Genomic DNA, 26,372 nt, shown 5'->3' with positions numbered 1-26,372 from the left:
TCCTACTGAAACAGACGCTGGGAATGCAGCCCAGTGATTTGTGTTTTAACAAGCCCTCCAGGATCTCTCCTGGGTACCACTGTTGTTGACTAGCCCATGTCATAGATTTGGCTGGTTGCCACCTCCTGCCGCCATTTATCTTCTCCAAGTAGCCTCTATATGGGACTGAACTTTTAATTTCGTTTTTAATCAACTTAAATTAAATTTTTGATAGTCATATGTGGCTAGTGGCTACTGTATTGGACCGCGCAGTTCTCGGAAACACAGGGGACTAGCTTTATGACCTTGGGGTGGGCCAAGCTTTAAAGACCTAAAAGTTAGGTTTGGTGAAGGTTGATAAATCAGACCTGGGGCTATGAGGCCTGGCCTTGCTCTCGCCCGATGCCAGCCTTCCCAGTCCAGGTCAGATCTTGGTCTGTTTTGTGTCTCTGCAGAGCTGAGGACCCTGCATGTCTGTTCCTTTGGGCCTGGATGCAAAGGCAGATGCGGGCGGTGCAGTGAGCAAGGCCTGGCAGCTGGAGCAGTGCAGGCCCCGTGTGTCCATGGAGCTGCTGGCCGAGGGGACTCCTGCCCAGCTCTGCCTGCCAGGCTCGGAGAAACCAGAGGCCTAGGCGCACAGGGGTGGGTGTCGGCAGACAGATGCTCCCCAGGCTGCGGGGTTTCCTGCGTGGACTGCTGGGCGGCTGTGCCAAAGGTGGAGGATGCCGGCCAAGGGGCGCTACTTCCTCAACGAGGGCGAGGAGGACCCCAACCACGACGCACTCTACGAGAAGTACCGCCTCACCAGCCAGCATGGGCCGCTGCTGCTCACGCTCCTGTTGGTGGCCATCGCTGCCTGCGCCGTCCTCATCGTCATCGCCTTCAGCTACGGGGTGAGTGGGGGCTTCCCTGGGGTCCAGGTCTCAGCTCTGATGCTTTGTACTTGTGAGGCCTTGGGCAAGTCATTATCTTCTTTAAGCCTGAGTGTCTGCATCTGTAAAGTGCTATGGAGCATATTTAGGCTGGCATATTTAGGGAAGACACAGTTTTTATTTTAATTTTTAAGTCTGGGGTGGTTTTAGATGTTACATTAATTTGGCCAAATAAATTACCCTCACTTTTCTCCACAATGGACTTTGATTTTACTGAAGGCCTGTGTATCACTGCTCCCACTTCCAGTACCGTGGCAGACATCATGCATCAATCCCAGAACTCTTTCTCACGGAGCCGGCCGGGGTGGGGGGGGGTGTGTGTGTCTCAGAATCCTTCTTATGACAGCGGGCACCACTAATATTATCTCTGACTTAGACCTCGTCCTGCTATAGCCATGACCTATGCGTGGCTGTTGAGCACTTGAAATGTGGCTAGTATGACTGAGGAACTGAATTTTCAATTTTATCTTTAATTATTGGAAATTTAATTTTGAGTAGCCACATGTGGCTAGTGGTTGCTGTATGGGACAGTAAAGTTCTAGAAGAAAACATCAGAGACTACAGGCTGTTAACAGGGTGATATGTGTAAGGTGGCCAGCACCCAGTAGGTGCTCTGCCGGTGCTGCCTGTATCTCTGTGGATGTAAACCCGAGGGCCTTTGTTTTGTCATTCGGCACATAGTTACTGAGCACCCACTGGGTGCTGGCCCCAGATTAGTCTCTGTGCTCATGGAGCTTATGGGCCTCTGGGGGAAACCAGGTGCTGTCCACCTGTGAACGTCTTGCCTGTTACCTCTTCTCCCCACACTGTCGCACTTCTGTACCTTTCCTTCAGCTCTTCCCCTGTCTGGGATGCCTTTGGTCGTATTTCCTCATAAACATCCATTCATTCTTTAAGAGTTAGGAGCAGTGGCCTCTCCCCCAGGAGGCTTTCCACAGCTTTGCTCCTGTGCTCTTGTACCTGTGCCCTGCAGGTGTGCACAGAGCTGCTGGGGACCCCGGGGGATGCCTGAGGTGGGGGGGGGAGTGAGAACGTCACAGGACTGGGCCCCACAGGTGACTGGGGGAAGGTGGTGGTGAAGGCACCCCTAGCAGAGGCAACAGCACAAAGCCTGAGGTAAGAAAGAACTTGATGTTTAGAGGGAGGATGGATACCACCCACGTGGAGGAAGCAGCAAGTGACCTTGCTTAGGGCAGGCTGGACAGGCTAACCTGGCAGGCTTTCTGGAGGAGGTGGCACCCCGCTGGGGAAAGCTATGGCATTTCTGTGTATGTTCACCCCCCCGCCCCCCCCCCCACAGGACCCCTCCAGACACCAGGCTGTCCTGGGGACGGCGTTCTTCACGCTTGCCGTGTTTGTGGCTCTCTACGCGCTCGTGTATGTTGAGTGCCTCGTCCGCCGGTGGCTCAGGGCCTCGGCGCTACTCATCTGGGCCTGCCTTGTGACGCTGGGCTACGTGCTGGTGCTTGACTCATGGATGAAGGAGGCCTGTGACTGGGAGCAGGTAACAGGGCAGGGGACCCTGGCGCCCCTGGGGGCTGGGTGCTGCCAGCCAGCTGTGCACTCGGTAGCTCCTGCCCTCTCTGGGCATCAGATCCCTTCTGGAGACTGGGCCCGCATTGGGTGTGCCAGCCACGGGCCCCTCCCTCTCTCCGGGCTGTGGTTCTGTGACTGAGAACGGGCCCTGGGCTGATCTTGTTCTCTCAGCTCTGTGCTGATGAGATGGGGGTGAGGTGGGAGAAGCGTGTCCACTTGAATGTCTGGCTGTGGTGTTTCTGGAAATGACACATCTCCAACTCAAAGAGGCAAAAAGGCACAAATTGGCTCACGTGCCGGGAAAGGCCCGGGGGTTGGTCTGGGGCTTCAGCAGGATGGCCAGATCCCGAGTTCTCCCGGCTCTGCTTTCCTCTGTGCTGTTTCATTCCCTGTCAGGCCACCCCCAGCTCGGGACAGAGGTGCCTGCGGCACCTCCGGGCTGCCCGTCGACCAGCCTACCCAGGCCAGCTGAAAGAGGCAGCCCTTTCTCAACCAGCTTGAGCTGCACTGGCTGGCCTGAGGCCTGGGCCCAGCCCTGGACGGTCATTGTCACCGGGGGCGGGGGGGGGCCCTCTGACCATTGGGGCTGGGTCCTGTGACTGGGGTGGGGTGAGGCTCAGGCAAGCCATGCGGGTGGGAAGCTCGGGGGAGGGTGCCGTTCCCACCAGGGGCCAGCTCGGAGAGTGGGCGGGGCCGGTGGGCTGGGCTGCTGGGGGTGGCAGGTGAGCGGGCCCTGCCCGGCCTTCCAGTAGTTACCCTTCCTGCGGAGGGAGAGCTGTGGGCAGTGGGCACCAGGCGAGAGCTCCCTGGCTCATGAGGGCGGCGGAGGCCCAGCCTCGGCCCCATACGGTAAATCAGCTTGTAGGAAATGATGCTGGCCGGGCATCACTTTCTCGTTCTATCCTGTGTCTGTCGCTGCCTCTCGCCACACAGGGTGGGAGAAGGGGCCGACCTGAGGGCCGAGGGCGCCGGGGGCGTAGCCTTAGAGTTCAGGCTTCTAGGGCCATCCCCACGGGCCAGGGCTGCGGAGTGACCCCAGCTGAGCCCTGGGCGGGGGCGGCGTGATGGCCGCGCTCATGACGCCGCTGTGTGCAGGTGCCCTTCTTCCTGTTCGTGGTCTTCGTGGTGTACACGCTGCTGCCCTTAAGCACGCGGGGTGCCATCGTGGCCGGGGTCGTCTCCAGCACCTCCCACCTCCTGGTGCTCGGTGCGCTGATGGGGGCCTTCACCACGCCCAGCGTCCGGGTAGGGCTGCAGGTGAGGGGCGTGTGGGTCTGGGCGCGGGGCCGGCTAAGGCCTTGGGTGGGGCTTTGGTTTGGGCCGAGGGCGGCCAGGGCTGGAGTGGGTGAGTTGGAGGCCTTGGAGACAGAGGTGTTTGCTGACAGGTGGCCTCGAGGCCGGGCTTCGTCCAAGTCGGCAGGTGCCCTGCCCTGCAGCCTTTTCTTTGCTGGCCTGGGCTACCCCAGAGGCTCAGCCCCTCCCTCGAGCCCTGACCCTCGGGCCTCCTTCCTGGGTCCAGCGCACTGCGGCTGGGTGAGGCCCTGTTCCCGAGGTTTCGCTCGTTCAGCCCAGAGCCCCATCTGGACAGGGTTGGACATCCCGTCTGGTGACCTTTGTGTTGAGTGATTATGAACAGTTAGTGGTGATGCACAGATGTGTTTTCCTCCTGATCGGGCCTGGTGTCTGGTCTGGGAGGTGGGGGCCAGAGCTCTGGGCAGTCAGCCTGGCTCTGTGCCTTCCGTGGCTGTCCTTGGCGCTCCCTCTGGGCTCTGGGCTCTGTGAGGGGATGTGTTCCTGCCTCCCTGGAAGTGGCTGGCTGCTCTGGTCTCTGAGGCCTGAGCCCTTCTGCACCAGGGAATGTCTGGCAGATGCTGAGACAGGTCTGAGTCCTGGTCCTGTGGTCACAGTGACCTACTAGGAGACCAGTGAGTCTAGGAGACCAGTGAGTCTGGACCTCAGTTTCCCTGCCTGCCCACCCCAGGGAGGCTGCAGCCCGAGTGGGTTGGGAGGCCAGGGATCGGGGAGGGGGTGCCGTCACCAGCCCACCAAGGGGGCCGGTGTCCTGGGGCACGGGCCAGGCCTGATGCTGAGCCCGCCATGGCCCGCCCGCAGCTACTGGCCAATGCTGTGGTCTTCCTGTGCGGGAACCTCACGGGCGCCTTCCACAAGCACCAGATGCAGGATGCCTCCCGAGACCTCTTCACCTACACTGTGAAGTGCATCCAGATCCGTCGTAAGCTGCGCATCGAGAAGCGCCAGCAGGTGGGGACCCGCCTCCCCCTGGAGCCACAGCCTGATCCTGCCCGGCCCCCCGGCTGTCCCCCAGGCCCCCCGCCCTGCATCCTTTCTCTGAGGATGTGCTCACTGAACAGCACAGCGAGGCACCTGGGCCACCTGGCCAGACACCTGTGCTGGCGTCATCCCGGGGGCTGCTGGGGGCACGGGAGGGTGTGTGCCTGCCGGGTTGGTAGCAAGGTGTAGGCCAGCAGCGATGGGGCACGTGGTGGGCAGAGGGGCAGGAGGGCAGAGAGGATGGAGACCCGGGGCCTGACGCTGCCCTCCCTGTGCCCCACGTGCCAGGAGAACCTGCTGCTGTCCGTGCTGCCTGCCCACATCTCCATGGGCATGAAGCTGGCCATCATCGAGCGGCTCAAGGAGCGTGGGGACCGCCGCTACCTGCCTGACAACAACTTCCACAGCCTCTATGTCAAGCGGCACCAGAACGTCAGGTGGGCGGCTGGCCGGGCCCGTATGCACAGTGTCTCCCAGGGCGGCCCCAGCAGGTGGCCCGCTGCCCTCCTACCTGGAGGCCCAGGTCCCAGCCCGCACGGGGACTGGGGAGAGGTAAATCCAGGCCCCTCCCTGGGCCTCAGTCTCCCACTTGTTCCCCCAGGGGGTGGGGGCAGATTTGATTAGTATTGGGGGAGATCCACTGCCCCCTAAAATTGTCAAACTCTGTGCACAAACGTGACTGTTGGGAAGAAAGGGGTCTTTTCAGATGATTCTCAAAGGGGCACAGGCCCCCCAGAAGGAGATGAAGCCCCACCCAGGTGACTGCCAGGGGCCCCCCAGTCCTGACACCTGTCTTTGATTGATTTGAAGGGGCTGTAGAATCTTACTCAGCGGCGCTGACCTGAGTGAAGCGTAGATGTGGGCGCTGTGAGCTCCACCCGGTCCTCTGCCTGCAGGCTCAGCATTACCCCCGAGACTGGCCTGCTGCCTCTGGGTTGTGGATGGTCCAGAACTGTAGACTCAGGAGCGGGGAGATCTGGTGCAAAATGCAGCTTTGGCTTCCCAGCAAGTCTTAACCTCCCTGGGCCTCAGTTTGCTCGTCTGTAGAATGGGGTTCCTACAAGGGCAGCATGAGGACTAGATGTGTGAAAGCGCTGGGTGTGGAGCTCAGCTGGAGGGAGCGTGCAGTCACATCTTACCAGGGCTTTAGCTCTGAAGTCTGCGCAGAGGTGAAATCCAGGTATAGGGAAGGGGAGAAGTTCCCAGGTGCCTGAGAATCCACCTGTAAGGGCTCCATTCAGTCATCTGTGGTGAGGCTCTGAAGGGGTTGGGGGTTCCAGAGGGCCCCTGCAAACTGGGGCTTGCTCCATTTTGCTTTGATGTGAAGCCTCTGGAACTTTAATTCATCCTTATGGCGGGGGGTTTCTCTCCGATCCCTGGCGGCAGAGGGCTCGCAGGGGTGATTGGGTGTGGGGCTGGCAGATGCTCAGGGGCTCTTGGCCCTGACCCTCCTGCTGGCCCCACCCCACCCCCAGCATCCTCTATGCTGACATCGTGGGCTTCACGCAGCTGGCCAGCGACTGCTCCCCAAAAGAGCTGGTGGTGGTGCTGAACGAGCTCTTCGGAAAGTTCGACCAGATTGCCAAGGTGAGCCCACTGGCCTGTGCTGCCTCCCCTCCGCTGATGGTACAGTCAGGAGCCCTTGCCACCGCATCCACGGGGTGTCCTGTGTCCAGCACTGTGCTGAGATGGGTGTGGGGAGGCCTGGGCTGAATTTTAGCATTCAGTCAGCAAAGCTTTCAAGTGCCCCATGGTCAGAGTGGAGGTTGAGCCAGGATCCTGTCTCCCAGAGTGTGAGGCCTCTGGGGAGACTTTCAGTGCACACTGGGGAATGCACTGGGCTTCACGAGCTTAGAGGGGGTCTCCAGAAGGCTGCCTGGAGGAGGAGATGGCTCCATCCTCACTACGCAAGGTCAGCAGCCTCAGCTTCACCTGGGAGCATGGGAGGACTGTGGAATGCCAGGCCTCACCCAGAATCTGCCTTTTGACAAGATCCCAGGGTGAATAGTCTGCACATTAAAGTTTGAGAAACCTAAAAAGAAACTGAAGAGGAAAGGGAACACTGTTACAGGCAGAGGGAACAGCATATGCAAAAACCTAGAGAAGAAAGAAAGCTCTGTGTGCCCATGCAATGAACGTGGCTCAGTGTGAGTGGGACAGAGTGTGTCGGTGGGGAACATGGTCACAGGGTCAGACATTCAAGGACTTGAGGGCTGAGGTGAGGAGCGCGATTTGACCTAAGGACCCTGGGGAGCATAGCAGGTGCCAAGCAGGGAGGGCATTGGGCAAGGAGAGCCTCCAGGGTTCAGCCAAGGCGGGAGGAGTCTGGAGACCAAAGAAGGCTGAGCTGAGATCTCACTGTTTTGTCTCCACAAGCAACACCCAGCTCCACGGGTGTGTGTAGGGGGCTGGGGAGGAGCCTCAGTTATTCATTAATTTACCACCTGGTCTGGAGACCTGCTGAGTAGCAGCCCTGGGCTGCCCTCAGGTTGCTCCCGGGCTACGTGCTATGTGGTTGGAAGAGGGGTACAGGGGGCAGGACTGAGGGGTGCTTATTTAGCCCAGCCTCCGGTGGTCAGGAAGGCTTCCTGGAAGTGGTAGCCACTGAGTAGAGACCCAAGTGTAAGATTTAGGGCAGTGGCTCTCCGTCCTGGCTGCGTGTTTGAATCACGTGAAAAGCTTAAGTAAAACCCTAGTACCCATGCCCGCACCCATGAGAGTTTTTCAGAGCCTCCCGGGTGACTCCATGTGCAGAGAATCGATGGTTTAGAACTTGATGGGAACAAGTTCTGGCCTCGCACTAGGAAGAGCTGCTCAATCTTGGGAGGGGCTGCCTCACCAGGAGCAAGCTCCACCTCAGGAGATGAGCTTCCCGTCACAGGAGGTAACCAAACTACAGTTGGACACCACTGGCCACGGGTGCTCTGGAGAACTGTCCCCCCTGGGTACTGTGGACTGAGTGACTCTGAGGGTCTGTTTAGCCGGGAGCCTTCCTTTAGGAGCTTCCTTCCTTCATGATTTCTCTGCTGGAGGTTCCTAGAGGTTGGGCCTTATGTGGGCCCAGGCTCCATCCTCACTACACAAGGCCACAGCTGGCTCTTCCCCTGCCACAAAGCCAAGGACCTGCCCTTGCCCTTTTGGACACAGCCCGCTCTCCATGGCAGGCCCAGGAGGCAGCCTCATTTTATAGATGAGAAGAGGGAGGCTATGGCAGGTGCCAGTCTTCAGGCCAGAGTGTCCAGTCCCTGGGCAGACACAGCAGGCAGAGCTGGTCCCAGCCTTTTCTCCTATCAGCAATCAGATTCCAGAACTGTACCCTCCTGGCGAGAGCCAGGGTCTGCTCTCAGGGGTGTCCGCATTGCGTCTGGGCTCAGACACCTTCTGTCCCAACACACTCACACAACTCCTCCAGTCTGTAAGTGCCAGGGGCACGGGGAGGAGCAGCCTGGGGAATGTGGCCTTCTGTAAATCCCTGACAGCGGGGCTGGATCCAGACTGTTATCCTGCGCCTGGCCCTGGAGGAGATAAGGACAGTGGTGCCCTGAGCCTGTGCCTGGGTGTCCCAGCCCTTGCCAAGCTTCTGCTGCTTTCTAGGAAAGCACTGTCCTCACCCATCTCCGTTAGGCCATTCAGAACTCAGCATGTGCCAGACGGAGCCCACCGGGAAGCAGCTGGCACACACTCAGATGGGCCATTGGAGGAGGGCTTAGGAAGGGGACTGCTCACAAAGGCCTGGCAGGTAGGGGACCTCGAGGGAGGGACGGTGCCTGGCCTGGTCATTGGCGCTGGCTGGTCACCCACAGGCCTGGTGGGTATGCCAGGGAGTGGGCACTGGATCTGGAGACAGAGGGTACCCTGGTTCTAGGAGCCAGCCCTCTGGGAAAAGGTAGGAGGGAGCTGGGGCAAGGCTTCACTGGAGCCCAGTAGGCAGCTTCTCCTTCCTGTTCCCTAAAACCCTACCCTCAAGGCCTTGATATGTATGGCCACCTTTGCTAAGGGCTTATGGAGGGTCAAGTAGCTGCAGCACCACCTCAGATGGAACCTCAGACATCCTACCTGGGCCTCCCCTTCCCCTCCAGGGGCATTTTTTTTACGTGACCCCACCCTTTCTCCCCACTCCCATCTTTCGTCTCTGTTCTTCCCCCACTCCCCAAACCTTGTATCCCTAGCAGCAGGGTCATCTCTTGGGTTACCTTGACACCTGCTGACCCCGTAGCTTATGGCACCTGCTACCTCTCTTTTCTCATCCCCCCTACTCTCTCCACTCCACCCACACTGACTGCTGTGCTATGTCTCAAACACCCTTCTGGCCTCAGGGCCTTTGCACATGCTGCTTCCTTCTGCCCGGATGCTCTTCCTCCAGATCCTGGCATGGCTTGCTCCCTCAGTTCCTTTAGGACTTTGCTCGAATGTTACCTTCACTGGGAGGGCTTTTCTGGCCTCCTGGGAACTTCCTCTTCCTTCCCATTCCTCATTTTTCTCCATAGCACTTATCATGGGTGTCTACAGATTTTATTTTTTATTTTTTTTTTAAAATAAATTTATTTATTTATGTATTTATTTATTTATTTATGGCTGTGTTGGGTCTTCGTTTCTGTGCAAGGGCTTTCTCCAGTTGCGAGGAGCAGGGGCCACTCTTCATCGCGGTGCGCGGGCCTCTCACTGTCGTGGCCTCTCGTTGCGGAGCACGGCTCCAGACGCGCAGGCTCAGTAGTTGTGGCTCACGGGCCCAGTTGCTCCACGGCATGTGGGATCTTCCCGGACCAGGGCTCGAACCCGTGTCCCCTGCATTGGTAGGCAGATTCTCAACCACTGCGCCACCAGGGAAGCCCTACAGATTTTATTTATGTAGCTTAGTGTGTCCAGCTCTGCCACTGGCTGCAGGGATTGTTTTCTGTTTTGCTCACTGCTGTGTCCCAGTGTCTGGGGCAGGGCAGGGCACTCCGTAGATGCTCAAACATTGCATGGATGAATGAAACAAAGGTTGCACCTCCCTAGAGGCCCTCAGGTGGCCGCCCTTGGTAACACTTGCTTTTATCCCTGACACCTGCTTGGGGTTCGTCCTGCAGACCCCCCGTGTTCCCCGTTCTTTTGCCGGGCCCAGAGGCAGCTGCTGGTGGCTGGTGCCCCAGGAGAAAGCCCCTGGCCAGAAGAGAGGCTGGCTGACTCTGGAGGGTGTGGGGAGGTGGCCAGCATGCCTGCTCCCTGGCCCCTGGGCCATCTGCTGACCAGGCCTCCCCTTGCCCTGCAGGCCAATGAATGCATGCGGATCAAGATCCTGGGCGACTGCTACTACTGCGTGTCAGGCTTGCCCGTGTCCCTGCCCAGCCACGCCCGCAACTGTGTGAAGATGGGGCTGGACATGTGTGAGGCCATTAAGTAGGTACCATGCACAAGCCTGGGGCACTGGGGCCTGTTCCCACGGTGGGCCCCTCCTGCTCCCCAAGGCATGCTGGGGAATGCATTGTCCCCGCTCTGCATATGAGGAAACTGAGGCTCCAGGGGCGCAGGAGGCTTACCTGGACCACTCAACAATGTGTTTGCATCCCTCCCTCTGGGCCCACTGGGACTCCGAGTTCCAGAGAGTGTCAGAAGCTCAGAGCTGAGGGCCATGAGGACGGGCAGCTGGGCTCCGTTTCTCCGGAGGCTGAGCCTTCGCAGCAGCAGGGGAGCTGGCAGACGCAGCGTTGGACTCCAGGCCTCCGTCTGCTTCCTGTTCCCCCTGTGAAGACCCTGGAGTTGGGGGACTAGCCCTCAGAGCTGCAGGGAGACCCCCAGCCTCCTGCGGCTCCTTGCCACCAACATCCCAGCTCCCCACAAGGCTCTCTGGAGCCCCGAGCAGCCGTGGTCCGGGGCCGTCAAGCGGGTGGCGGAGGGCCGGGCGGGCTTGGCCAAACGGCCCAGTGTCCGGGGCAGAGCAGGGCGCGGCTGGGCTGCCGGGCAGCGCACAGCTTCCGCGCAAACCCAGCTCCAGCTTCTCCTCCTCCTGAAATCTCACCAGAAAAAAACCCCGTCAGGGAGTCGGTCCAGGTCACAGGCTGGCTCTGCGTCACCGCCTGTGTGACCTCTGGCTGGTGCCACCGCCCTGGGGCTTACTTCCCTCCCTGGAGCACGTGGAGGTTGTGCGGGGCCCTCTGCTGCCCCTGGCTTTGACCCCGGCAGGCTCGGTCCACCCCTAGCCCGTTGGCGGACGCGTGGCACCGGTGCTCCCCAGGCCCTCACGCACTTATCAGAGGGAGCCGGAGGCCTGCTCGTGTTGGGGGTGCCTTGCGCCCCAGGGAGCTCTAAGCTGGGGCTCCTTGTACTACGTGGTGCTAGCAACTCCCAGTGCTCCCAGATCCCAGAGATGGGGGTGTATAAGGCCCCCCAGGGCTGGCCCCATGTTCCTTGTTTCTGCTGGGTTTGGGGCAGTGTCTGGATCCCTCTGCAGACTCCAGCTGGGGCTGCCAGGCAGGGGTAACACCCAGTGATAGTATGTTAGGGCCTCCAGCGTGAGCCACAGTGACCAGTGACGGTTGGAATTCCTCCTCCTTTTAACAGCCTTTGAGCTTGGGGCGGCCACATCCATTTGCCCACTCCTGGAGATGGGGGGCTCATCCCCTTTCGAGGAGGCAGCCCCCTCAGACAGAGAACGTTCTCTCCTGTGAGCTGGGCCTGCCCTGTTCCCATACGCTCCCCGCACCCTTGCTCTGCCCCCACCCCGTGCCACACCCCCTACCAGGGACCTTGAGCCTGTCCTAGGGTTCGGGGCCCCCCAGCAGCCCTGGCTGGGGTGGGCTGACAGGCCTCTGCCCCAGGCAGGTGCGGGAGGCCACAGGCGTGGACATCAGCATGCGTGTGGGCATACACTCGGGGAATGTGCTGTGCGGTGTCATCGGGCTGCGCAAGTGGCAGTATGACGTGTGGTCCCATGACGTGTCCCTGGCCAACAGGATGGAGGCAGCTGGAGTCCCTGGGTGAGGCTCAGCTGGATGGCGGTGGGGTCAGAGGTCCGGGCTGACTCTGGGCTGCGGTGGTGGGGTGTCAGCATGGGGTCAGAGAGGGAATCAGCGACCTGAAGGTGGGGGGAGCCTGCCCGGGCTCCGGCCTGCTCAGCCCTGCCTGCTGTGCACCCCCGGGTGGGTGTCTGCCCTCGCTGGGCCCTGCTGCTGTCTGACGCTCATCTCCCCCAGCCGGGTGCACATCACAGAGGCGACGCTGAACCACCTGGACAAGGCGTATGAGGTGGAGGACGGGCACGGGCAGCAGCGGGACCCCTACCTGAAGGAGATGAACATCCGCACCTACCTGGTCATTGACCCCCGGGTACGAGGCTCAGCTGTGGCAGGCTGGGGGGGCGGCGCTGGGGCTGTGCTGGGGAGCAGGGTCCACACCCGGGGCATGGCCCCCATGGAGGGAGAGGTGGGGCCTGCCCGGGGTAGGAGGCAGTGCCCCGTTACTAGGTATGTTCTAGGCCCCAAGGGACAACTTCTCTGGGCCTCAGTGTTCTGTTCTATGAAACGGGGATAACAACAGCGCCTACCTCAAGAGGAGAAAAAGCTAATCTGAGTGAAGCCCTCACCGTCAACTGGGTGTGTCATAAGCGTTCTAGAAGTAATAGTCACTGTTAGTTTATTTTCCATGAGGTTGTCACTAATCGTCCAGATTTTCAAAAGACACGTTTTAAAAACACGCTTTGGATGGGAGTCAGGGAAGCAAGGGATGGCCAGGGGGCCACTAGGCAGGAGCCCCTGTGTGTCCTGGGCTCTGACCCGCCGCGTGCGCCCGCCCGGCCGGTGCCTCTAGGTTCTCGGTTGGCCCCGCTTCCTTCAGGACCCCGTGGTGGGGAAGGCTGTGAGCCTGCTTCTGGGCCGTGGGCCCCGGTCCTGCCCACAGCCTGCCTGCGCCGGCAGGGGCCTTTCGTTCCCGCCCGTGGGAGGCCAGCTCGTCTGGGCCCTCAGTGAATCATCCTTGGGGCTTGCTCAAGAATGTCGGCAGTGGCTGGCTCTTTCCAGCTCCCTCTCACTCTGGCCTTTGCCGTCCTCGGGGCTGGCCCGCCTGCCAGTCTCTGGGGCAGCCGCGGGCCAGCCTGTGAGCCTCCCCCGACCCCCTCGGGCTTCATCCTGCCGACGTTCCCACTGCGCCCTAGGTGGGTCAGCCATGCTGAGCGAGCATCGGGGGAACCCCTCCTGGTACCTTGGGGCTGCTCCCAGCCCGCTATCGTGGAAACCGCCCAGCCCCTCACCCTGTCCCTGCAGCTCTGGGCCCCGCCCACTCCTCTGACACCGCACCCCCCCCCCCCCCCCGCTTCCTTCCTCCCCAGCCCCGTGCCAGCCTCCTGTCCCTCCACTGCCAGGCTCTTTCCACTGCAGACCCCTTGTCACTGCTGCCCCCTCCGCCCAGAGCCCTCTTCCCTCTGTCCCAAATGCTCCTGTTTATCCTTTTTACTGTTTATTGTCAGTGTGAGCTCCACCTGGGCAGGCTCGGGGTGGGGGTCCCTCTTCTCCAGGCTTGAACCCCCGGTCCTAGGACAACGCCTGGTACAGAGCAGGGCCCCAGATAGCTTGTGAACGAATGAAGCAGAGCCCTTGACCCCGAGGTGGTGGCAGGCGTAGTCTGGTAACCCACCCCGCAGGGCCGCCGGATCAGCAGATATGACCGCGGGCGCCCAGTCAGACTCGTGTTCCAGATGAACAAGGGAGAAGGTTTTAGTACGAGTGTCTCATGCAGGGTTTACTGGGCACCCTGTCTTTTATCTGGCAACACTACCTTCCCCCATCTTTGTTTAATTTTATTCATTCACATAGTTGAAAATTCAAAAAGCGTGAAGGGTGTGCTATAGAAAGTGTTCCGAGCATCCCTGTTCGCCGCCGGCATGTCCCCCGTGCCGGGGACCCCTGTGGTGAGAGGTGTCTGTGCGCGTCTAAGTAGAGGGAAAGACTCCTCTGGCCTCTTGGCTGAGCTGGCGGTAGCGCCTCCACCAATGTGAACTTTGCTTCACCAGCGACGTAACTTGGAGACCTTCCCTTCTGTGCACAGAGACCACCCTCGTCTCTTCTCATGACTGTGCTGCACGCACCGCACGGAGGCGTGGTGGGGAGGTCCTTTCCCAGCTCTGGCTTCTGTAGGCTTACGTGTGTGTGAGGTGCCCCAAGGGATGAGTGTCCAGAGGTGGCTGGTAGGGGGCCCGTGGCCGGTGCAGGTTGCAGGTGCCCTCCCTGGGCCCTGCTTCTGAACAGATGCATTTTTGCTCAGAACTGATGGATCTTCAGGACCCATTTAATTTTTAGGGACAGTGTCTGGCTTCCCTGCCCTAAGAGAGAAGTGGCAGTGACCTTGAACTTGAAGAGCTGGCTGCCGTGTAGGCAGAGTTGCTGACGGTGGAGGGGAGGCAGAGAAACGTGACCTCCCCAGACCCCCAGGGCAGGTCACTCACCACAGGGCACAGCTCACTCTCAGGACCCTGGGACTCTTCACAAGGGCTGAATTCCATGCCATTCCCTCTGGCCTGGCAGACAGACATGGCTCAGGGTTTAAGAATGTTTCTGTTCTAGGAGGAGGCAAGAAGTTTCCAGGAAAGTTGCTGCCTATGGCTTAACGAGTGTTTGTGGCAGTAGGTGTTGGCCCATGTGGGTGTTTGTGGGAACCGCCGGAGACTGGGACTCCTGGAGGGCAGGGATGTGAGGGGAGGAGGGGGACTCAACAGGCCTCGAGATGGCCCGAGCTTGTCCCTGGTGGCCTTGGGGGTCTTTCTCTTCTCTCCCCCTTTTCCAGTCCTGTCCGGCCTCGCCAGCTGAGGATGGTCCCAGGCGGGTTGTTGTTCTTGGCGGGGGGTTGGGGGAGAAGGAGGCAGGGCTGGGCCCCTCCTTCAGGGCCTGGCTAAGCCACCATGTCCCTGGCATGGCCGCGGCAGGCTTGTGGCAGATAGTGGACCCATGCTGTGGTTTGGGGTCTGTACAAGTGGAACTCCCTGGAATGCTGCTCCTTGGGGAGCAGCCCTGGGTTGGCCAGCACTCCCCTTCTTCCTGGCTGCTCCCACACGAAGGACGTGTGCTGCCACATGTGGGTGGGCAGGGCAGGATGCTTGTGGCTTCTTCCCTGGGTGCCATCTCCCTGGGGTGCGTCCACCGGGAGGGGCCGATGGGCTTTCAGACCCAAGGAGCTTCAGGGGCCAAGTGGGGCCTTCAGGCTTGGGGCCTGACCCCATCTCTTGCCCTGGGGAGGCAGAGAAGGGCCTGAGGGGCTGTGCACAGTTGTGCCTGGGGCAGGGACAGGGCCCCGAGCTGGGGCCTCCCGGGAGCCCAGCCAGGGAGAGCACTGGGGTTCCGCCGGTCCCCGAGGGGCTGCAGACCCAGCAGCTGTTTTGCCATTTTCCCTTTTCGCCAGCTGGGCCAGCGTTCTGGGCAGCATCGCGTTTCTGGTGGGGCGGGATGGGGGCGGGCCGTTCTTGTGCTGAGAGGGGAGGGGCCGTGTCTGTGTCTGCCTGCAGAGCCAGCAGCCGCCCCCGCCCAGCCTACACCTCACCAAGTCCAAGGGGGACGCGACCCTGAAGATGCGGGCCTCCGTGCGCATGACCCGCTACCTCGAGTCCTGGGGGGCGGCGCGGCCCTTCGCACACCTCAACCAACGCGAGAGCGTGAGCAGCAACGAGACCCCTGTGCCACACGGGCGGAGGCCCAAGGTAGGACCTCTCCTCCCAGAGAGCTGGGAGCAGGGGCCGCGGGAAAGGGCAGGAGAGCACATGCTAAGGGTGTCCTTCCACTAAGGGTGTCCTTCCGTCCGAGCCTCACTTTCCGCATCTGCAGGATGGTTCCGGGCTCTGCCCTCCCTCCCTCCTGGGGCCCTTGGGGAAGTGAAGGCATTTGGAGAATGCTCCAGGGTGGCGGGGGATGTCCCTGGCCTCCTGGTTCCCCAGACCAAGTTCAGTTTCAGTTCTGGGTGCCTGCAGCTTGGCCAGTCCTTGCATCCGAGAGTGCCGGAGATGATAGACCCGGTCAAGTGAGGCGCATCAGGGCCCTGGGTCCTGGAGAATAACCGTCTCCCTCTCCCTTCCCTTCCAGGCCATTCCCCTACGGCGCCACCGGACCCCTGACAGGTTTGTGCCCTGTCCCCTGCCTCCCTGGCCAAGTCCTGCCCCAGTCACCTCCTCCAGGCAGGCTGCCCTGACCAGCCTCTGTCCAGGAGGGCAGCTCCACAAGGCCCAGCCCTGACTATGGGTTTCGCCATGGCTTGGGTCAGAGTGTTTTTAGGAACCAGAACTTCACAATGATCGAGTGGCTGTTGTATACCCACCCTGTAGTGGGGTCAGTGGGGTTGGTGTGATGGAACCCTGGGGTTTAGTGGAAGAGACCTTGGACCGGGGCCTGGGGGGTCTGCCCTCTGCTTCTTGCTGGGCTGCTGGTGGCTGGGTGATGCTATGTGATGCTGGGCCTTCGCTTGTCCTCTCTGGGCCTCAGTGGGACCCGCCTTTCCCTCCTCCATCCTGCACGAGGCCCTGGGACCTCCTGCAGGCACCTGGGAACCCCACTTGGGTGAGTCATCTCGTCCACACCCCTGCCTCTGGGCAAGTAGATGTATGTTCCTGGGCTGATGCCGTTGTGGGTGTCTGATTCCAGAAGTGCGTCCCCCAAGGGGCGGTCAGAGGATGACTCATACGATGATGAGATGCTGTCAGCCATCGAGGGCCTCAGCTCCACGAGGTGAGGCTCCGAGACCTGTGCTCGCCTTGTGCCTCATGCCCAGTGGCTGTGTCCGTGGTGCTGCCTCCTGAGGGTGGCCCCCCACGCCCTCCCCCCAACTCCTCCAGGCCCCACCTCTCACTGCCTGTGTCTCCACCCCACAGACCCTGCTGCTCCAAGTCTGATGACTTCTCCACCTTTGGGTCCATCTTCCTGGAGAAGGGCTTCGAGCGAGAGGTGAGGACCTCTGAGCAGCCCCAGGAACAGGGGCTCCAAGGCCTGGGGTGGGGGGCGGGTGCTGGCCACAGGGCAGCCAACACCCCCAGAAGGTCTGCTCAGGGAGGGCGCTGGGGAGTCGCTCCAGCTGCCACTGGGGTGGGGACGGGGCTCAATGCGGCCTGTTTGGGTTCTCTTCTTACTGGCCTCGCCCCTGCACCTGACACCCCTGTTAGTGGTTCCCCCACTTGGGTTTGGGAGACTTTGCTCCCTTCAAATGCCAAACCTCAGCCAGTGCTGATAGGGGCCAGTGCGCACCTTTGGCTCTGCACTTTTTAGAAAAAAGCCCCAAACTCAGTATCAGTTTGACGGGGCCTGACCGGTTCCCCCTTCTGGCTGCTGTAACACCATGCTTGTGTCCCACTAGTGACCATTCACTTATTTATCGAGGGCCTACTGGTTCTGGCAACATCCAAGGCACGCGTGTGTCATTCTGCCCTCACCTGCTGGCCAAGGTGGGCGACGGTACCCATTTCACAGACCCCAAGGTTTGGGGCGTCTTGGCCTCAGGTGCGGCCTGAGGGAGTGGCCCAGCCCACGGCCCTCTGGTGCTGGGACCGCTCTGCCGCTTCAGCCTCCAGGACTGGGGGGGCTCCCTGAGTGTGTGGGGAGCTTGGGGTCTGGAGGCAGGTGTGGTCACCAGGAGAGCCGCCTGGCGGGCCACCTGCTGGCTGTGAGACCTGGACAGGCTGCCGGGCTCCCTGAGCCTCGGTTTGCTCCTCTGCGGCAGGAGCCCTGTGGGCTGAGATCTTGAGATGGTGCCGGGTGTGGAGGGGCGGGCAGCACAGGCCCCCCGCCCGATGGCTTGGGGCTCAGACCTGGCCGTGCTCCTCGGTTTGGGGTGAGAACAGACCCGCCACTAGCCCCAGTCGCAGCAGCCCCAGAGCTCCCATTTGGTTCTCGCCTACGGACTTGGGCTATGGGCTTTACAGGGACCTTGGAAATGAAGTTGGAGACCTGGGCGGGGTGGGGGAGGGGAAGGTATCGCCTCTAAATATAAAAGAGAGACTGCAGAATGGAAACAGATGAAAATTGTTTGTTCATGATGATGTAACAGTCAAGGAGGGGAGGAAGTCAAGGAGGGGGTGTAAGGTTTTTCTTAGAGATGATTAACTCGAGCCAGGGTGGAGCCCAGGAAGGGGTCAGAGCAAGTAGCCTGCCCTGCAGGCGGGGCCTTGGCTGCCCGGCCACCCCTCACAGTCTCTGTCGCCCCCAGTACCGCCTGGCACCCATCCCGCGGGCCCGCTACTACTTTGCTTGTGCCAGCCTTGTCTTCATCTGCATCCTGCTCGTCCATGCCCTGCTGATGCCCAGGTCAGTCGGGGGATGGGCCGGATGGTCAGGCACACTGGGGTCAGGCTAGGAGGGGTGGTGACCTTGCAGATCCCACCAGAAAACCTGTAGGAAGGGGCTGGCTGTTAGAGTTAGTACCTTTAGTCACTTTAGGCGTCAGAGCCCCAGAAACTGGACCTGGCATTGTGGCCCCCATACCTGGAGTTGCCAACGTTTATTTTTAGTTTTAGTTGAACATGCTTGCTCGCTCAAGCCGCAGACCTCCCCACTCCCAGATGCCTCTCGCCTTCAAAGTCACCTGTTTTCTGTATGGCCCTTCAGGCATTTCAGTTTTTTGTGACTGTTGCCTGAGGTATTTGGAGTCCTAGAGGGGCAGACTCCTAAAACCGTAGCTGCTACCACCTCCCTCTTAGGTGTGGGAAATTGAGGCCAGGGGGCTTAATGCCTTATCCAGGGTGTGTGGCCAGTACACAGGAGCTGCTGAGATTCACGCTTCTGCGAAAGGGCTCTGTTGCTGGGGGCGGGGGCAGGGGGCTGAGGTCACAGGGAGGGAGGAAGGTCAGCCAGTTGGCGGCTTCTGGAAGGGTAGTTAGGCCAAAGGATCCACTAGGATCGTGGTTCAGGATGTGCTTAATAAAGACGAAATAGGGAACGCTTTTAGATGGTGCTTCTGTGCTGGGCAAGAGTCTGAAGGCTGTAGTATAATCAGTTATTTCTTGTAAACTTGGCCCGGAAAGCGGGGCATGATGTTGATCTTGGTCCTCGCGTCTCGGCCAGGCCTTGTGTGTTGTTCGTGGGGCAGCTGGACCACGGTGTGCAGTGTGCCCCTTCGGCTGAGTGCAGAGTAGCCGTTTGGGAGGGGGAGAAGGTGAACTGAGGCGCTGGGGGGTGGGGAGCATGCCGGTGGCTTGGCCCTGGGCAGAGGGTCCCCCAGAACTTAGGTTTTTCCTTCCTCTCCAGGATGGCGGCTCTGGGTGTGTCCTTTGGGCTGGTGGCCTGTGTGCTCGGGCTGGTACTAGGCTTGTGCTTTGCCCGTGAGCTCTTGGTGAGTGGGGAGGCCCCCGACTGGGCGGCGGGCAGGCCGGGCCCCCCGGGTGTCGGGGCTGTGGTGGTGCGAGCCCCGGCCCCGTGACCCCTGCCCCTCCAGCCTGGAGCATGGTCCGGAGGCTTCTCCCAGGCGTCTCCGTCCTAGGTGCTAGTAGTCCGCAAGCGGCTGTGGCTGTCCCCGGCCCCAAGGGTGGGACTGTCCCTTCTGTCTGTGCACCACACGTGTCCTGAGCTCTGGGCCGGGCGGGCACAGCACCCCTGACTCCCCAGCGGAGCTCTCAGAAGCTCTCGCTCTGCTGGGCCCTTGGGCTGTGGGCCCCCGGGCCAGGCCTCCTGCGGGATCTCCGTCCACCTCGGGTGTGGGTGCTGGGTGATGACACCGTGATTCCGCAGAGGTGCTGCCCGGCCCGGGGCGCGCTCCGAGCCATCTCCGAGAGGGTGGAGACGCAGCCCCTGCTGCGGGTGTCCCTGGCCGTCCTGACCATCGGCAGCCTGCTCACTGTCGCCGTCATCAACCTGGTGGGTTCTGCGGCGGGGACGGCAGGCCTGGCAAAGACCCCTCGGGCCGTGCACGCTTCCGGGGAGGAGGGAGCAGTCTTTGACCCTGGGGACCTCCGGATTCTAGAATCCTATAATCCTGTTGCCTAAAAGCCCATCTGGTGTGACCCCTGTGGGCGGGCCCTGTGAGGTTCCCGTGGCGGCTCTGAGCTCCTCACCCTGTGTTTGTCACATGAGGACTTGGGGGCCCCCAGAGCGTTCACGTGGCCGACCCCACAGGGCCACCACGGCGTCCTTGACGTCCCAGTCTTTCTTTCCGGTCCCTGAGGAGGTCCTGTCTCGGCCTCTCTGAGACCCAGTCTCCTCACTGGGGATGAGCAGCCCTGGGCACAAGCTGGAGGGGACACCTGGGCCCTGCTTCTCGGGCTGGGCTCGTGTACTTTGGGCTCAGACAGCACTTGTCCCACGCGGTCTTCCCCCCTCCGACATTTAGAGCCAGAGTCTCTCCCATCTCCGTGTCCCCTGCCCTCGGGACTCTGTGACCACCTCCCTCAGCGTCACCTGGGGAGAAGGGGGCTCACTGAAAACGTTGCTCCCAGCTTCTCCCCCCGCCCCGAGTCAGGCGCTGGGGTGGCGTCCCTGTGCCTTCCTTGGACTCCCTCTTCCCGCAGTGAAGCTGCCAGCTGCGGTGGGACGTCGGGGGCACAGAGGCTTCGGCCAGGCTTAGAGCCGGGCCTGGCAGGAGATGCCCATGGTGCTCTCGGAGGCCCCGGCCCTGCCCTCTGCCCCCTCCAGGTCCCCAGCCCCGCTCAGCCGGGGCAGACCCTGGAGTGCCTGGACCACCCCTCACGGGGACCTGTCTTTTCCGTAGCCGCTGATGCCTTTCCCGGCCCCAGGGCTGCCTGCTGGGAACGAGACGGGCCCGGGGGCCGTGAGCGGCTGGGAGAGGACCCTGTGCAAGCCCCTCCCGGTGAGTGTGTCCCTCGGGGCTCCTTGTGCCCTCACGCGGACTGTCCCTGCATGCTCAGAGCACACTGAGCACCTGAGCCCATGGGCATGGAAGAGCCGAGTCCCCCCTCTCCCAGGCGAGGCGAGAGAGCAGGGCCGGCTGGGGCTAAAGGGTCCCGGTGCTGGCGCCTGGGTCCAAGGCGAGAGGGTGGGAGCGCCCTGCGCTGGTGGTTGTCTCCTGACCACGCTCGTCATGATCTCCACTTCATGGATGGGGAAGCAGGCGCGGGGAGGCCGACGGATTTGCCTCATAGGCGGCGGAGCCAGGACTGGGCCCAGGTGGGCTGACACCAGAAGCTGTGCCTGGAGCGCCCTCCCAGACAGGATGAGGGCTGTGGGACTTGAGGCGGGTCGTGGTGAATTTGAGCTGGTCTCTAAAGGGCAGAAAGGTTATGGGACGGGGGTTGGAAGAGGGAACAGTGAAAAAAAGCCAAGGCAGGTAGTGGGCACAGTAGGTTTCAGGTGGTCGTGTCACGGGGAGGGGGTGGGGGAGGATTGGGAGATGAAGCCAGAGGTAGGTTAGATCCAGCTCCAGTGGAGCACGAGTGCCAGGGTGAAGAGCTTGGTCTTTATTCTGGGGGCAGTAGGGAGCCACAGAGTGCTCTTGAGCAGGAGAGTAACATGGGCAGAGATGCACTTTGGGAGGGACCAGCTCATGGCAGAACTCAGATCACTGCCTGGACCTTGTGACAGCCTCCCCAGCACCTGCATTTTTATTTACTGTGTTTCTTTTTCCTTTAAATGAGTTCACTTGCCATAAGTGGAAGTAAAAATATAGTGAAAACAACACAATATAGAAAGTTTTAGATTCCGTTGCCTGCTCTTTGTTAAGGGAGGTCAGTGAGGCAAGAGAGTGGTGCTGAAGACACACTGGCTCTTCACGGATTCCTCTGTGGCTAAAGGTGTCCCTCCCTTGGGTGACCTCTGATCCGGGAGGTGCCTCTTGGTGACGGGAGATGGTGGGGTGACTGACATCCCCGTCTCCCCAGTATTACACCTGCAGCTGCATCCTGGCCTTCATCGCCTGCTCTGTCTTCCTGCGGATGAGCCTGGAGCTGAAGGTCGTGCTGTTGACAGTGGCCTTGGTGGCCTACCTGGTGCTCTTCAACATCTCCCCGTGCTGGCAGTGGGACTGCTGTGGCCACAGCCTGGGCAACCTCACCAAGACCAATGGCACCCTCAGGTGGGGCCCAGATCCCACACTGCCGGGACCCCTGCCCACTGCCTTTCTCGACTGTGGCCCATTGTAGCACTTTTTGTTTTGTCTCAGTGTCATTTCAAACTAAGGTGCTTTTGCATTCACAGTCCCCTCTGGACTGGACACCGTGTGGGCTGGACCAGCAGGTGGCATGGTTTCCGCTTTACAGAAGGGGAAGTGATGGGCTCAGGCCCTGGGTCTGCAGCACTCAGAGCTGAGTGTGACTCATTTGCAGGGGGTGTCCCCGGTCCCAGGAGGCCACCTGGGTGATCCTGTCTCTAGGCCAGTCTGGGGGTGGGGAGGCGGAGGCTTCAGCTCTAGCCCAGTCCCCTGCTTTGAGCCATGTCCTGGGTCTCCAGAGCTCTGGAGAGAGCAGTTGGCTCTGGTCTATTCCCAGACTGATGCGAGGGGCTGGCGCGTGCGTAGTTCTGGGGGCTCTGGGCCTCAAGTGGATCGAGGAGCGGGGGCCTGGCCCCCCTTGAACTAAAAGGCAGGAACCTGGGGACCCAGAACAAGGTCTGCTCCTGTGGATCTGGCTTGCACCTGCACATTCCTTCTGCCGACCTGCAAGCCCTGCTCACCTCGAGGAGCTCTGGCTGCCTTTGGCTGCTCCCCTGCCTGCCTAGAGTGCTTTCGTTCAGACTTTGCCATGAATATTCCTTGAGACCCAGGTGTGAGCTCAGATGTCACCTCCCTGTCAACTGTACGTCCCTCTTTTCTTTACAACCTGAAGCGTCCTGTTTGCCAACCACAAGAACGTGAGCTCCGAGGGCAACAACAACGATCTCCCATCTTGCTTACTTTCCCGTGGGCTGGCCCTGCATCTGGGCCTCATGCCATCCCCTGAATTCGGGGGGCTTTGGGCGGAAGTGGAGATGACGCCTGCCTTTCCCCTTCATATCCGCAGCTCCCCGTCCTGTTCATGGGATCTGAAGACAATGATCAATTTCTACCTGGTCCTGTTTTACACCACCCTCATCATGCTCTCCAGACAGGTACAGCCCAGGAGGCGCCCACCGCGTCCCTAGCTCAGCGTGGCTGCTTGTACCTCTTTCTGGAGAGGTGGGGGGTGGGGCTGGGGCTGCCTCAGATTTGGAGCAGCACACAGGACTGCAGTCTTTCGGGGAGCTCTGGTCCCTGGGTCGGGGTCCTGAGTAAGTGTCCTTACCTCCCATCAGGACACGAGTGACATTTAATCCTGTGGGTCACTTGAGAATTAGGAGTCATGGCTGACTGGGGAGTGGCTGTTGAGTTGGAGACATTGGCCAGGGGCACAGGGTGGAGTGCTGATGGGCTGGCTCCGTAGCCCCCAGGGTTACGAGTGTGCTCTGCCCTCGCTCGCTGCTGCCAGGACACCGATGTTCCCTTCTGTCCGCAGATTGACTACTACTGCCGCTTGGATTGTCTGTGGAAGAAGAAGTTCAAGAAGGAACACGAGGAGTTTGAAACCATGGAAAATGTGAACCGCCTTCTTCTAGAGAATGTCCTGCCAGCCCACGTGGCCGCCCACTTCATTGGTGACAAGTTAAATGAGGTGTGGGTGAGAAGGGGCTCAGTCACTAGGACAGGGAGACTGAAGGTACAGATACAGTCTTGTGGAGGGACGCGCTATAGCTACAAGGTGCTTTCTGCACTTGGTTTCCATGGCTCTTGGCCTCACTGATGCGCCCAGGAGACAATGTGTGGTGTTAGCTGTAAGAACACAGGCTTTGGATCAGAGACCAGGGTTCAGCGGTGATTGTGGACAAGATATCTCACTGCCCTGGGCCTTGATTTTCACATCTATAAAATGGGGCTGATAGTACTTGGCTGGCAGGATTGTTGCAAGGATCAAATATCCAGGTATTTGCAGTCTGGACCATCTGTTGATGAAAACATGCGTTTTTACCAATTCTATGTAGCAGAGAGTTTTATATCTATGGAAACTCAGGCCCAGTGAGCATAGAACCCAGGCCTCCTGATTGTTACCTTCTGCTACCCAGGTGTTCTCAAACCCAGCTGTACAGACCCAGGGTACTTAAAGGAGCCCAAAACCAACCTGAGTCTGACCCTCCCCAACAGCTCGATTCGGGATCTCCTGTTTTGTAACGGCCCCCACTCGAGTCCCATGTACAGCCAGCATCTGCTCCTGGAGCGCGAGGAGTTGCCTCCCCAGTCTGCTTCCCACTGCCCCGCGCCCCCCACGAGGTCTGGTGGCCACAGGGTCATGTTTCTTCCCACCCCCAATCCAGGACTGGTACCATCAGTCCTACGACTGCGTGTGTGTCATGTTTGCATCCGTGCCGGACTTCAAAGTATTCTACACGGAGTGCGACGTCAACAAGGAAGGACTGGAGTGCCTGCGCCTGTTGAACGAGATCATAGCTGACTTTGACGAGGTAAGGCCTCCACACAGCCTGGAGAGGGCAGGGTGGGGCCGGGGGCACCCTGCGCCCACTGAACACGTGTGCTGCGGCGCCCCTGGGGAGAACACATGGTACACAAATTATAAAAAGTACCTATGCGTTTGCTGTTTTGTTTTTTCACTATGTAATTTATCTTCTCTGTGAGGGGCAGCTTGCTTAGATTTAGGCTGTAGAATAGTTTGATTTCCTGCTAAGCCCCTGCTAGCAACCTGTTTCAAAGGAAGTCACTCAGTTTGGGCTTAACTCTTAGCTGCAAATAATCGACATTCCTGTGTAGATACTGTTGGGCAGGGGTGTTTGCTCCTTAGCAGGAATGAGACCAGATGAGAATGGAAGAGACAGGGAATGTCAGGGAACAGAGATGAGAGGGAGCAGCAGGGAGAGAACCCAGAGGCTGTGTCCCCACCTGTACGGAGGTGTGAACTCAGGTGGGAAGGGCCCCGCATGAGAAATGTTTGCATTAGGAGTGGTGGTGGGAGGGAATCCTACACCCTTCTCAGAATCTGGGACAGGCCTGGGCTGCAGCTGTGTTGTATGGCCTGCTTCCTTTCGTCTTATAGCTGCTGTTAAAGCCCAAGTTCAGTGGTGTGGAGAAGATCAAGACCATCGGCAGCACGTACATGGCAGCTGCAGGGCTCAGCATCCCCTCAGGGCACGAGAACCAGGTACCCAGGCAATCTGGTGGTCTCATGTCCCAGCCCCAGACCAACACTGTACTTAAAGGGGGCACCTCTCCGTACCCCCTCCTATGAGGGAAGGGCAGAGGAGCTCATGGCTCAGCCTGAGGGAGCGTTTTGGTGGAGGGGTTGGGGCAGGCGGCCCCTCACCAGGAGGGGAGCTTAGGTGGGGGAGCAGGTCCTAGACCCTCTGTGGAGGAGCCTCGGTACATCTCTGCCCATCAGTGGTCCCCCCGTGGGTTTCATGCCCAGGCTGGCACACAGCGCTCAGCAGGTCAGGGTGCTCTGGAGCGTCCGTCTGACAGCCGGTGGAGGCAGGAAGACGGGGTGTGATTGGCCCTGGCCCCATGGAGTGCTCTGTCCTGCAGGACCTGGAGCGGCAGCACGCCCACATCGGCATCATGGTGGAGTTCAGCACCGCCCTGATGAGCAAGCTGGATGGCATCAACCGGCACTCCTTCAACTCCTTCCGCCTCCGAGTTGGTAAGGCCCTGGGAAGGCAGGCTGGGCCTGAGCTCTGGGTGGGACTGTGCAGCTCCCACCTCCTGGCAAACCCACTCTCAGTCCGGTGTATGTTGCCATCTGCTATGAAAAGTTTTAGAAATCCCTTTCTGATCTTAAAACCCCAGTGACTGGGTAATAATTCTTTGCATACTATTTATGAAGTTACCTTGGCAAGTTTTAAGTAAATAGGAATATATCACTGCGGGGAATGGAAAGCCCAAATCCCTGGCCGTAAAGAGGTGACCTTAAATACATTGAGAACAAAGCAAAATCATTAACCTAAGTAGTCACTGTTAGCTAACAGGGTCAGTGCTCAAAGCCCATTTACTGTTCAAGAGGAGATGAGTAGATACAGGAAGTGTTCACAGTGGACGCAGGTTTCACATCCAGCACAGCCTGAAAACTGCCGAGGGAGCGCTTTCCTCCCATCCCAAGTACCGCCTCCCATCAGCCTCAGGAAGCACCCTTCCAACCTTCATTTTAGTTGTTTTGTCAACGCTTTCTGTGGTTGCCGGGTGGATTCTGTGGCCTTATAAGCCTGAGGCTTTGCCTCTATGATCTGCTAACTGCAAACATGTTCTTTAGGCATAAACCATGGGCCCGTGATTGCTGGAGTGATTGGGGCACGAAAACCTCAGTACGACATCTGGGGAAACACGGTCAATGTTGCCAGTCGAATGGAGAGCACCGGAGAACTTGGGAAAATCCAGGTAAAAGCTCACCTGGGGAAACCTGTGCCCAAGGGGGAGAGAACTTCCCAGAGGAGAGGGAGCCCGGGCATCAGTCAGCTGTGGGATTCTAGCCACAAAATTCTTGAGGGAGACCAGACCCTGTCGGCCGATTTCTCTTCATCCCTCCCACAGCAGATTTTCTTTCTGCTTCTGAAGACTTAGGTTTCTTCTCCTTTTCAGGTTACTGAAGAGACATGTACCATCCTCCAGGGACTAGGTTATTCTTGTGAATGCCGTGGACTGATTAACGTCAAAGGCAAAGGCGAACTGCGGACTTACTTTGTCTGTACGGATACTGCCAAGTTTCAAGGGTTGGGGCTGAACTGAGAGCTTTAGGTA

At 59.7% G+C, this 26,372-nt stretch overlaps 1 protein-coding gene across 1 annotated transcript; it reads left to right on the top strand.

Moving 5' to 3' along the window:
* The first annotated feature begins 633 nt into the window (after nt 1-633).
* ADCY7 (adenylate cyclase 7) lies at nt 634-26,372 on the top strand. Its single transcript, XM_061172598.1, has 25 exons — nt 634-872; nt 2,212-2,415; nt 3,543-3,704; nt 4,560-4,709; nt 5,028-5,176; nt 6,215-6,326; nt 9,991-10,118; nt 11,537-11,695; nt 11,912-12,044; nt 15,208-15,399; nt 15,779-15,813; nt 16,334-16,417; nt 16,561-16,633; nt 17,889-17,986; nt 18,926-19,010; nt 19,406-19,531; nt 20,382-20,480; nt 21,508-21,701; nt 22,624-22,711; nt 23,095-23,250; nt 23,948-24,094; nt 24,682-24,786; nt 25,167-25,281; nt 25,888-26,012; nt 26,214-26,372. Exons 1-25 carry the CDS (start codon nt 702-704, stop codon nt 26,358-26,360), a joined length of 3,237 nt encoding a protein of 1,078 aa, XP_061028581.1. The 5' UTR covers nt 634-701; the 3' UTR covers nt 26,361-26,372.

This window comes from Eubalaena glacialis, chromosome 18 (genome assembly GCF_028564815.1).
Source record: "Eubalaena glacialis isolate mEubGla1 chromosome 18, mEubGla1.1.hap2.+ XY, whole genome shotgun sequence".
Taxonomy (NCBI): Eukaryota; Metazoa; Chordata; class Mammalia; order Artiodactyla; family Balaenidae; genus Eubalaena; species Eubalaena glacialis.
Note: the sequence above shows the minus strand (reverse complement) of the source record. Positions and strands in the feature narration are given on the sequence as shown.

What these genes read in the sequence shown, in the direction of transcription:
- ADCY7 (XM_061172598.1), top strand. Translation starts at nt 702, where the DNA reads ATGCCGGCCAAGGGGCGCTACTTCCTCAACGAGGGCGAGGAGGACCCC. An exon ending in AGTTCGACCAGATTGCCAAG is followed by an intron (nt 6,327 to 9,990) that starts GTGAGCCCACTG and finishes CTTGCCCTGCAG; the next exon opens with GCCAATGAATGCATGCGGAT. An exon ending in GAGGGCCTCAGCTCCACGAG is followed by an intron (nt 16,418 to 16,560) that starts GTGAGGCTCCGA and finishes TCCACCCCACAG; the next exon opens with ACCCTGCTGCTCCAAGTCTG.